Genomic DNA, 12,347 nt, shown 5'->3' with positions numbered 1-12,347 from the left:
CTTATTTGTTGTGAATTATTTTCTACTATATTATTGTGGCATAGTTATATCTTACTTTTATATGCTAGTCCTTTACATATATTGGCTTGTCACAATACTTCTCTGCTATAGGTACTTTTTTGTCTTTGATTTACCTATGAGGAAATTGAGACACAGAGAGGTTAGTGAATTGCTCAAAGTCACATATGTAGTAAATTGTGAAGTTGGAGTTGGTTTGGCTTGAATCCAGGCCTCTAAGAGCACTATCCTATGATAATATTGGTTATTTGTACTGTTATGTAATACCTGCCTGTGTTTTTGTGTTTTTTTAAGATTTTATTTCATTCTTTATTAGAGAGAGAGAGAAGCAGGGGGAGGGGCAGAGGGAGAGGGAGAAGCAGACTCCTCACTGAGCAGGGAGCCCGACCCGGGACCCTGGGATCATGACCTGAGCCGAAGGCAGCCGCTTAACTGACTGAGCCACCCAGGCACCTCCCTGCCTGTGTTTTAAAGTGGAAAACATAGAAGAAACTTACCACTTGTTCATTCTATTAGAATATATTGGGATTTCTGTTGTCATATTTAGAACTATATCATTACTGAGGAATATCCTTTTTCTTTAAACCACTAGAGATTTTGTCTGCTCAAATTGAATCAGTGTATTGTGATGAATCACCAAGGAAAAATACCAAATTTTTTCTGAGTGCTTCCAGTTTTTGATTATAAATGTGTTTTTTGTTTTGCTTGTTTGTTTTTTCTCTTAGGGTGTCTGCTGTCATCCACATTATCAAAGACTTGTAGTTCCTTTCAAGGATTTCAGTTTAATATGAATCAGGGGAGTTGACTGTTGAAGGGTTTTCATTTTTCTTAAAGCCTAAGTCATTCCTCAGCAAGGTAGTAAGTTTGGGGAGAAGTAACCCATTGTGTTCCTAGTAGACCAATCTCATTGCAGCTAACACTGACTTCTGAGCAGTCCCCGAGAGACCTCAAAGCTTAGAGCTTTTTCCACAATGACTTACTTCATGTTTTGCTGAGTCCCTGGAGAATATATGGTTTATCAAATGTTCCTGATATGTTATTCATGATTATGGTCAGTTAACAGAATACTGACCATAGATTTGAATTCTGGTTTGGTGAGAAGAAAGGGTTATAGAGTTTACCTTCAAATTATAAAATTTCAGGGTTGGAAGTAATCCTGAAGCTCATAATCTCCCAGGCTCCTCAGTTCGTAGATGAAGCTGTAGAAGGAGCATAGGGCTAAGAGGCTAAATAAGAGCATAGAGAGTCCCCTCATCCCTGGTGGAAGGAGGCAAACCATCAGTGGAAACCTCCCACTAGGGTGATGCCATTGCCAGAAATCAAAAACCACTTGCTTTTTGTGCACCAAAACCAATCTGCTGGTAGAGGTAGAGGCTGTCAAAATCACTTTATTGAGACAGATTTTGAGACTCTGATTTGGCCCAGCAGGAAAGAATGCCACAATCTCTTAGCAGGATCTTCCGTGGGAAGTGACGGCATAGTTCACATATTTATAATCTCTGTTTTAAAGGATGGATGTTAGCCAGGAGAATACTAGGAAGGAGACTGTTCCAAGTAAGGGGGCTAGTGGGAGCAAAGATGCAGAGACAGATGAGAGCTTAGTGTGTGTGTGACTGGGACAGAAATGGTGAGCCAGGGAGGGAGTGGGAGAGAGGAGCTTGAGACATGTTCAGGAACCAGATCATGGAAGGCCTGGGAGACCCAGATAAGGCACTAGGGCTTCAGCTCTTAGGCAAGGAAGCCATCGAAGACTTTCCTGAAAGATTGTCCCACACTGAACTGCACAAGAGGTTTAGGACTAGAGAAACATGGCTGATTTGAAGATGTATTTTAAAAACCATTCTTCTGTGTTCTAGCTATAAGCCAATAGTGGAATATATCGATGCCCAATTTGAGGCCTACCTGCAAGAGGAATTGAAGATCAAACGTTCTCTCTTCAACTACCACGACACCAGGATCCATGCATGCCTCTACTTCATTGCCCCCACCGGCCATTCCCTGAAGTCTCTGGACCTAGTCACCATGAAAAAGCTGGACAGCAAGGTACTCCCTGCTGCTCTGGTCGCCATCTACTCTCCTTTTAGATCACCTTTATCTGAAGGCCCTGCTTTATTTTCTCCTTTTAATGTAATTTGGTTATATTGTTTTGTTTTTACAAGAGTGTTTTTCACAGAAGTTTTATGTTCTCAGCAAAGTTAAGAGGAAGGTACAGAGATCCCTTTATTCCCCTGCTCCCACAGCAACACCCCCACCCGATGGGCATGTTGTGTAATGGTTGATGCACCTCAGTGACTCATCACTCGCCCAAGTCCAGTGTTTACATTAGGGTTCACTCTTGGTACTACTGTACATTCTGTGGGTTCGGACACATTTATAGAGGCCTGTATCCATCTTTACGGGATACAGACCAAGTTTTCCTGCTCTAAGACTCCTTTGCACTCTTGCCTATTCATCCTTCCCCCTTCCTCCAGCCCCATAATTGTCTTTTCTGGCTTACAGAACAATAGGGTTTAGCAATGTGAGAAAAATGCTTCCAAACCTCCGGATGTTAGGCTAAACAAAATAAAACAAACAAACAAATAAAACCATGGAACTCTTTACCAAGTATTTTTAGTTCTTAAATTAGCACCAGTGGATACTCTGATGAGGTTTGGAGAATTATATACTGGAGACACCTAAATGGTCACAGGAAGGGTTAAATTTAGGGAGATTGAAACATGAAGTCACAATTTGTTTATTTCTTTAAAAGTTTTCTGAATTTTTTTGAAAGGTTTTTAAAAGTTTGGCTTTAATACGAAGTTCTGAATGGGAAAAAAAAAGGTGTTAATTTTTTTTTTTCACTTAGGTGATAAGGACAGTCCAGCTTCTGAGATTTAAAACTGAACTACAAAAATAAATAAATAAATAAATAAATAAATAAATAAATAAATAAATAAAATAAAACTGAACTACACCCACGTGTTTTTAAAAAGTAGTTTCAGCTGGACACCTGAGCATTCCACATTAATAACCTCTCCCTCTCACAACATTGGAAGGGAGGTCTTGATAGGTTTGGTAGCATTTAGTGATCTGCTTTACAATCAACTTGGTTTTTCCATTTTGAAATAATGGAAACCAGTACATTCTGAAAACAAAGACTCAAATGACGGTGGGAGCTGCCACAGAAAAATCTGTGGTATTTTCTAAGCCTCGTTGTTGAGTTCAGTAAAAAGTCTTATCATCTTGAGAGGGTTTTGTTGGGTGTTATTTTTGGTCTAAACATCAGTGTTTGAAAAATGCTTTCTCTCCAGAGAAACATGATAGAAAACACTCAGAAGACCAGCCTGTCCCCAAGGTCCCCATCTGAATTGGCTGCCAAAGTGCCTGCAGTGGCTGAAGCAGAGCCAGGCTCCTTGGGCTTCCAGCATGTGCAGACACATTGGTTTACAGAAAAAAATAGTCTAATGGCATGAAGGGATTATTGCAGCTGGAGTACTCTCAGGAGAACAAATAGAAACCCTGCTTCATGCATTGTTTCAGCTGCAGTTAACCTGGGCCGGTGGAGGTATGTAGGCGGTGAGGCAGGCTCCCCAGTGCCCTCATGTCCTTGCAGCAGGGCTGGGGGAAGGGCAGAGATGGAAGCAGGGTCCAACAGAGGCCATGGTTGTAGACCAAGCCAGGCTAATATTCAGCAAGAGGGTGATGCTTAGTAGAGTTGGTTTAAAAAGAGAAAGAAAATAAGGCAAAACAAACACAGCTGAGGGGGAAAAAAAAAATCCCCAGAAAGCAGGTTAAACTGCTTTCAAAGAATTGCTGTTGCTGTAGAGCCAGGAGTGCTAGATAGCATCTGAAAACAGTATTTGCAAAAAGGTTTGTCTCCGCGAGTAAAGTGAAGCATTAAGGCTCTTAGCTGTGTATATCATAAGCATATGATAATTTCAGAAAAGATTTTCGAGCACCTGCCACCAAGGAAAAAGATTTTTAATCTAAATTGCTTGGTTTATCTATCTACTTTGATCCAATTGGCCCAAGAAACTATGAACCTCTGCCATTTTGTCCATGTCATATTAACTAAGTGTATACAAAAGCTAGCAGGTAAGAACAACAGGAGACAACAGGAAAGTGTTTTGTTCCTCAGGTCCTGACCCAGACACCACCAGTGTTTTTCTCTGTCTGTGACTTGCTGGATAAGCCTAAGCATGATGAGGGTAGGAGTAGATGGAGGAATAGGTGAGGAACAAGTTTTTCTCTCCACATGTCTTCTCATTGTGGTGTATCAGGGATTTTGATTTGGGTCTTGGAATAAAAGGAGGAGCAAAGGAATGCAGACATGACCAAGAAAACCTCCCTAAAGACTCCCTCTTCTCTTGCTAGGACGGCTTTCTCACTGAGTTCATCCCCCTTTCCCCTGAGCTGGGCGGAGAGTGTGGTTCCCAGGTATCAGATGTCAGCAGTGTCTTCCTAAAATCTCTGTACCTACCATGGAGTGGAAGAAAGTTAATCTTAAAAAGGGAATTTTTAAAACTGTGCTATGTGGACAATGCTGGGGAAAGTTGGAAGAATGGCCCACGTTGGAGTTTGGGGCTTGCACCTAATGGTGTCCCTGGCTCTCATGCTGGGCTTTCTGCCATGGTTGTCAAACTCTGCCTTCTTCTGGTCTTTGTAGCCCATGTTCTGAGGGCAAGCCTTGTCTTTGGTGCTGGGTCTCATTCTGGCATAAAGCAGTGATAGAAGCTGGGAAACGAACTAGGGGTGGTAGAAGGGGAGGAGGGCAGGGGGTGGGAGTGAATGGGTGACGGGCACTGGGGGTTATTCTGTATGTTGGTAAATTGAACACCAATAAAAAATAAATTTAAAAAAAAGCTGGTGTTTCAAAAGAATTAGTTGGTGTGATTTTGAAACTTTAAAAGTAGGTGGAACCTTTTTTGTTTTGATTAACACATAGGTTGTCCAATCCTAGCAGTCATTAGAAAAAGGGAGGATGTTATCCTGTGAGGAGCCGGATATTCCACTATTCTAACCAACATGGTCTTGGCTATTATAAAATTAGGAACATGTAAAAATCAACCTCCTAAAGTAGCTGGGAGGGGTCTAAAAGGAGGGGTTGGTTATTCAAAGAATAGACTTCTTTGTTATCGCTGTCATAGGATAACTCTTCCTTCTACTCTGTTAAACAAACAAAAAAAATGAGGTCGCACAGAATTGGAAATTACAAGTATGCTCTCAGTGCCGGATGGGAGGAAGTAAAAGTGTTCACAGATGGAGCGAAAAGATTACCCCATACCTTCTTTTTTTTTTCTTTTTTTCCCATATCTTCTTAATATTGCTTCTGGGCAGAAAGTCTGATTTTCAGTATTATCTCTTTTTTTTAAGTGAAGGCTTATAATTTTTGTTATTTATATTTCATTCATTTGTCTTAGGATTCTTACATTGGAATTGTATAAAAATGGATGTGTTTGTTTTATAGGTGAACATCATTCCAATAATTGCAAAAGCTGACACTATTGCCAAAAATGAACTGCACAAATTCAAGAGTAAGATCATGAGTGAACTAGTCAGCAATGGAGTCCAGATATATCAGTTCCCTACAGATGAAGAAACAGTGGCAGAGATTAACGCAACAATGAGCGTAAGTTCTCAAGTTAGGAAGCACCTACCAGTAATTTTCCTGAAAGCTTTTCTTGGTAGCAGCATTGTAGAGTGACTAGAACGCTGGACTGAGAATTGGACTCTAGCGTGGCCCAGCCCTGCCACTATGGCAAGTCATTTTCCCACCCTGCTCCTCAGTATCGCCATCTATCAGATGGGAAAGTGAAGCCAGCTGACCTCTGGTTTCCTTCCTGCTCCCACAGGTAAGATTTCTACGGCAGATCTTGTGGGAAGGGAATGCCAGCTTGGCACCATCTCACACAAAGCAGCTTAAAAAAATAGATTTTTGTGTGTTTCTATCACTGTTGGCAGAAATATGTTCACCTGCCTCACGTTGGCTTCTGTGATGGGTTCCTGCCTTTCCCTCCTTTCTGTTTCTCCTACCGTTTCCTGAATCATTAGGTTAACTGGCAGTTGAGGTATGATTTCTCCACCTCACAGGTAGGATGGTCAGAAGAGAAAGGAGTAGAACTTCAGCAATTCTTTTTTTTTTTTTTTTTTTAAGTTTGGTTTGTTTGTTTGACCAAAAAAGGGAGAGAGAGAGGGGGCACACAAGCAGGGGGAGCAACAGAGGGAGAGGGAGAACCAGGCTTTCCACCAGGTAGGGAGGCTGCCTGACACAGGGCTCGATCCCAGAACCCTGGAATCATGACCTGAGCCCAAGGCAGATGCCTAACCAACTAAGCCACCCAGGAGCCCGAGCTTCGGCAATTCTCAGCGTGGCTGCAATACGATGTCTCATGGTGAGCCTCCAGGCTGCCCGCGGATACCCAAATCTCTCCCACTGCCTCTTTTGTATCTCACAGCCATGGCTCATCTCTGAGCCACAATTACTATACTTTTTTTTTTTCTATTTAGAAATGCATAACTTCAGTAAAAGTAGCATTGTTTGCTCATAGTAGATGCTTAGATGCTTAGTGATGGTTTTTGGAATTCTCAAAACTGTGGATTAGCTTCAGTGAAAAGTAATTAGAAGTTATTAAATAAGTTGCCTTTCCCTGAATGCTAAAAATGATTCAGAAGATGTTAGTGGCAGCAGAAGACAGTCTAGATTTTTGAATTGTGGTAGGGTGAGCTATGTTCTGCTTTCCCTAGATCTGGTCATGAAAAGTGTCTAATGAGGTCATTATTAAATGCACTAAAGATACTCTTTTTTTTTTATTAACAGCTTTATTGAGTTATAATTGATATACTGTACAGTTTACCCATTTAAAGCACACCATTTCATGGTTTTTAGTATATTCACAGAATTGTACAACCATTGCCACCATCAGTTTTAGAACTTTTCATCACCCCAAAAAGAAATTGTGTACCTTTTAGCCGTCAGCCCTCTAACCATCCCAGCCCTAGGCGACCACCACTCTACTTTCTTATCTCTATAGATTTGCCTATTCTAGGGATCCCTGGGTGGCTCAACGGTTAAGCATCTGCCTTCGGCCCAGGACATGATCCTGGAGTCTCGGGATCAAGTCCCATGTCAGGCTCCCCATGGGGAGCCTGCTTCTCCCTCTGCCTGTGTCTCTGCCTCTCTCTCTCTTTCTCTGTGTCTCTCATGAATAAATAAATAAAATCTTTTTAAAAAATTAGCCTATTTTAGACATTTCATATGAAGGGAACTCATACTGAAGCTCATCTGGAGAATTAAATGACTTGGTCAAAGCCAGCTAATGGCAGCACTGAGATTTTAACCCTGGTCCCACATCCGTGTTGTTTGACATCATAATTTAGGAGAACAGGGTTGTTCCACAAAACTATTTGTTATTTCTTCAGTTCAGTATATGGACTTTTCTATATAGTGCTGTTATGCTTCCAGGTGGAATTTCTTCCTTAAGTTATTCCCAATATGAGTAGGACTCTGGGAGCAAATGTAACTCCTCTCCTCCCTGGGGCTGTTGTATGAATTTAAAATTTAGGAGCTCATTAAAGCACAGGTAGTCCAGCTCCACTCTGCTCCAGTCTGGCCACACTCTGAGTTGTGTGACCCACTCTGGTTGCCAGGCTCCGGTAGTCAGACAGTAAAGGCTCTGGAATTTCTGGAAACTGGAGAGCAGATTCTTCCTGGGAAGATGGCCTGCGAGCGTGTGAAAGGAAGCTTGTCACAGGGGAGAGGGACTGCTCTTATTCAAAAAGGCAGCTGAAACTAAGGGGTAGGTGAAGGGCAGTGAGGTCAACATTTGGCCACCTGTGCCCCACAGTGTAGCGCACATCCCGTTGAAGGCGCATGTTCTCATCACAGGTAGGACAGCAGATTCTGTATTAGCTCACTTGGAAGGGCTATTGTAGAAGGAATTCCTAAGCACGGTCAAAGCCAGTGGTGTGTGAGGCCTCATCCACATGTAGAACTCTCTGGTCATGGGTCCTGAGAGCTTACTAGTGACCATAGCAACTGACATTTTTGCTATCTATGGAGCATTTACTGTGCACCAGCCGCTGTGCGAGGCTTTATTACGTGCAGCCCTCACATCAATCCCGTTGGTAGATACTGTTATTTTCTACCTCCCCTGGGGCAGATTGCAGACTGGCCTTTCACGTGGCACAGCGCGGGTGGGATGCGAATGCAGGCGGCTTGGCTCCAATGCCAGCAGAGCAGCAGGCTCCTCTTACAGCCTTGTTTTTTTTTTAATTTTTTTTTTTAATTTTTATTTATTTATGATAGTCACAGAGAGAGAGAGAGAGAGAGGCAGAGACACAGGCAGAGGGAGAAGCAGGCTCCATGCACCGGGAGCCTGATGTGGGATTCGATCCCGGGTCTCCAGGATCGCGCCCTGGGCCAAAGGCAGGCGCCAAACCGCTGTGCCACCCAGGGATCCCCTCTTACAGCCTTGTTAAAAGCTCGAGCTGGGCTAGCACTTGTTTGTTCTGCTGTAGAACCATTTGGGATGGCGGTGTAGGGTTTGAGAAGTCACATGAAGGAATATCAACTAATTTTCTCTTTATGCCCTCCCCATCCTTTTAAGTCATTTTGGATGGTCATGCCACTAACTTTGTGTTAAATTTCTTGGAAAGGAAATATCTCTGAATCTTGACTCTTTCTCTCTTTATCAGATTAATCGAGCTGATAGTCCCATTTTAATCTTATTCTTCAATGAGAAATATTTTTTTTTTAGGCCCTCCATTGCGAGCAGTTCTTGGTAATGAAATCCCATATGATAGGTGGAAAACAGGTAACTTTGGCAGTCGCTCTTGTCACTCTGTGAGTGGAGAAAACAGTTTCCTTGGGTCATTACCTCAGAGTGTTGGCTGGAAGGGTCTTGTTGCTCGTCAACTTCAGAGAACTTCAGAGAACAGTCCCAGACTCAGAGTCTGAAAAAGAGAATGTGCTTTCTTCCATCCTATAGAATGTGAGACGAACCAGAAAATAGAAACATCTTGAGCATCAGATGAAATACCCCTTGGGCAGCCTTGGCTGAAGGTTATGCCTTCTGTGGGTTATGATTCGGCTTTAAAACATTCTCGTGGGCAGCCCGGGTGGCGCAGCGGTTTAGCGCCGCTTTCAGCCCGGGGCGTGATCCTGGAGACCCGGGATCGAGTCCCGCGTCGGGCTCCCTGCATGGAGCCTGCTTCTCCCTCTGCCTATGTCTCTCTGTGTGTGTCTCATGAATAGATAAGTAAAGTATTAAAAAAAAAATTCTTGTTTTTCTCAACTTTTCTGCAGTGTAAGAGCAGTGGATCAAGGAACTCGAGATAATCATTTTCAGAGCAGCCATTTCACAGTTTCTTATTCTTACATGCTAATAGAAAAAAGATGGATTTACTATCCCCCTACCCCCTGCCCCACTCCCAGAATGTAGCCGTAGCTACCAAATAAACCAATGTGGAATAGTCCTTTGTCTTGAACACCACCTCTGTCTAAGATAAATCTGGGTTGCAAGGCTTAGGCCAGAATTTGGGCTAAAGTGTATTTCTGATTTGAATTTTGCACCATGGTCAACTGTCTCAAGCAATGCTGTTCAATAGAAGTAAAATATGAGCCACACAAGTAATTTAACATTTCCCAGTAGTCACATTAAAAGTGATAAAAGGGAGGCGCCTGAGTGGCCCAGTCAGTTAAGTGTCTGACTCTTGGTTTGGGGTCAGGCCATGATCTCAGGGTCATGAGATTGAACCCCACATTGGGCTCAGTGCTCAGCACAGCAGTCTTCAATTCTTTTCCTCTTCTTCTCCCTCCCCCTCTGCTAGCTTGCTCGCTTGCTCTCGCTAAATAAATAAATAAATAAATAAAATAAATAAATAAATAAATAAATAACTTTGAAAAAAAATGGTAGAAATGGCATTATAAAAAAAGAGGAAATGTAAAAATAATTGAAAAACTTAACTGAATATATTCAAAATATCATTTCAACATGTAATCAATATAAAAATCAATGAGATACTTTCATAGTAAGTCTTTGAAATCCAATGTTTATTTTATAATTAAAGCATACCCAATTTGGATGCATACTCAAGTTGCTCCTAACATACTTGAAAGTGTTTCAGTATGAGATAAGTACCAAAAGATAATTTTCCTTCAACACTTACATCCACGTTGAACAAAGTGGTTGTTTTGTTTGTTTTTTTTTTGTTAGATTTGAGTTTGAGCAAAATGAAGTGCAGTCCTCAAACAACAGAGTTTTAGTTAATGGGGAAATATTTTATCTTACTTTTTTTTTTAATCTTACGTTTTTAAATTGAAATGTAAGTTCATTAAAAGTAAATCAAATAAAAAATTCAGTTTCTTAATCTCACAAGCCCCATTTCAAGTGCTCAGTGGCCACATGTGTTAGTGGCCGTGGTCATGTACAACATGTGTCTGAAGCATCCTTCGTGGTACAGAGACTCCCACGGTTTCCCTGGACTCTAGCTCATTTCACATACCCTGTATTTGGTTGCAGAAGGGGTGGCGTACACGCAGCCCCTTCCCCCCGCGACCTGCAGAGCCCTGGCCCTCTTCCAGGTCCCTCCCCGTTTGCTTTTGCCGCTAAGTGAGGCCTGCAGAAGGGAGAGAAGGTAACTGTTGTCCCCTTGTGTTGCTTCACAGGTCCATCTCCCATTTGCTGTGGTCGGCAGCACCGAGGAGGTGAAGATTGGCAACAAGATGGCAAAGGCCCGGCAGTACCCCTGGGGTGTGGTGCAGGGTACGTGCGTGCGCAGAACAGGGAAGGGCGTTTTCACACTTAACCCCCGTGGTGACCGTCCAGGTTTCCTCCCTCCCTGCTGTGTTTAGGGAGGTCCTCAGCTACAGGCAAGAGGAAGGGAGCAGCAGGGTGGTGCACGTGGCAGTTGTGAAGTGAGGAAGTGAGACATGAAGACCAGGTAGGTAGACAGTGGGGAAAAGTGAGTGCAGGGCTCTAGTGCCAATGAAGCAGCCCCGCAAGGATGTTGGCTTATATGGCAAATTCAGTGTACATTGCTGAGAGAAGAAGAGTTCTTCCCTAAAAGTGTCAGCCACTTTCACACCAGTTTCCTCAGCAGGGTATAAGAAAGCTACAAAACGTTTCTTGTAAATAAGAGGATATTTGTTTCTCCATCATCTCTGGAAAACTTGCCTTCCAATTAAATGTTATCTCGGTAAATATCGGAGAATTCTAAGACCGTCCGACCCACGTTTGGCACTGTAGGACGTGATGACAGTCTCTGACCTAAAGAAGCTTCTCGTACGTCACTATGATGGGCAAGAACTCTGTTACCCGCCCTTGTGCGTTTTGAAGGAGGATGTCTAATGCTATACGTTAAGTAGGATCGCTATAGAAAGTTCCTTCACTGGTTCACATCAGTCCTCCTTTTTCTTTTTTGTTCTGAATAAAGGCAATAAATCTGCGAGAAGTGAGAAGAAATGACACGTTTGGGATCTCTAGGAAAATTAAAATTTTTGTGAATCTTACCTATTTCTCTACAATAAAACTTTTTTTTCATAGTGTTGATAAAACTTAGGAAGTGGCATATAGAAAGTGGCTGGTATGCTTCCAGGGGGCATGGAGTAGAAGAATTAGACCTGGCTTTGCGGCCACATGTTGTGGTGCTTGAATGCAGACTTCGCTGCCTCTACTCAGGAGGTGAGCGTGCTTATGCCAGAGGCACAGTGCTCCTTGGCAGAATTCTTCTGAAGGCCAAAAACAATATTTATAAAGTTCCTCCCACAGTGGCCTGCCCTGAGCAGGCTGCTACAGTTACTGTAGTCATCACTATGACGATCTGCATCGTCAACAATCTTGTCCGCACCGTGTATGTGAGGTGAATTCAGTAAAGGTCCCGGTGGCTTTGAGACTTCAGAGATTTCGGGAGCAACGGCGATAACCTCTTGAAAGTGCCACTTCAGATTTTCAGGAACATGGTTGCTAATAGCCACCCCACCTTCCTCTCTCTTGCAGTTGAGAATGAAAACCATTGTGATTTTGTGAAACTTCGAGAGATGCTGATCCGTGTGAACATGGAAGATTTGCGAGAGCAGACTCACACCCGCCATTATGAACTGTATCGGCGCTGTAAGCTCGAGGAGATGGGGTTCAAGGACACTGACCCTGACAGTAAGCCTTTCAGGTAAGCGGGCACCTACCAATCAGCTGTTTCCCAGGTAGTGGCTTCAGCGATATGTTCACGTATCATCAAAATCTTGTCAGACTAGGGCACCTGCGTGCCTCAGTCAGTTACATAGACGAGTCTTGGTTTCCGCTCAGGTCATGGTCTCAGGGTGGTGAGATCGAGCCCCACATTGGGCTTTGCAC

At 42.9% G+C, this 12,347-nt stretch overlaps 1 protein-coding gene across 19 annotated transcripts in view; it reads left to right on the top strand.

Moving 5' to 3' along the window:
* The window catches only part of SEPTIN11 (septin 11), a 96,835-nt gene that overhangs the window by 62,558 nt on the left and 21,930 nt on the right, over positions 1-12,347 (top strand). For all 19 annotated transcript variants that reach the window (XM_038582366.1, XM_038582359.1, XM_038582374.1 and 16 more), the window contains 4 exons: positions 1,875-2,061; positions 5,465-5,626; positions 10,664-10,760; positions 11,994-12,162. In XM_038582366.1, coding sequence (XP_038438294.1) covers positions 1,875-2,061; positions 5,465-5,626; positions 10,664-10,760; positions 11,994-12,162 — 615 coding nt within the window. The remainder of the gene's footprint in view (positions 1-1,874; positions 2,062-5,464; positions 5,627-10,663; positions 10,761-11,993; positions 12,163-12,347) is intronic.

The sequence above is a fragment of the Canis lupus genome, chromosome 32, assembly GCF_011100685.1.
Source record: "Canis lupus familiaris isolate Mischka breed German Shepherd chromosome 32, alternate assembly UU_Cfam_GSD_1.0, whole genome shotgun sequence".
NCBI lineage: Eukaryota > Metazoa > Chordata > Mammalia > Carnivora > Canidae > Canis > Canis lupus.
Note: the sequence above shows the minus strand (reverse complement) of the source record. Positions and strands in the feature narration are given on the sequence as shown.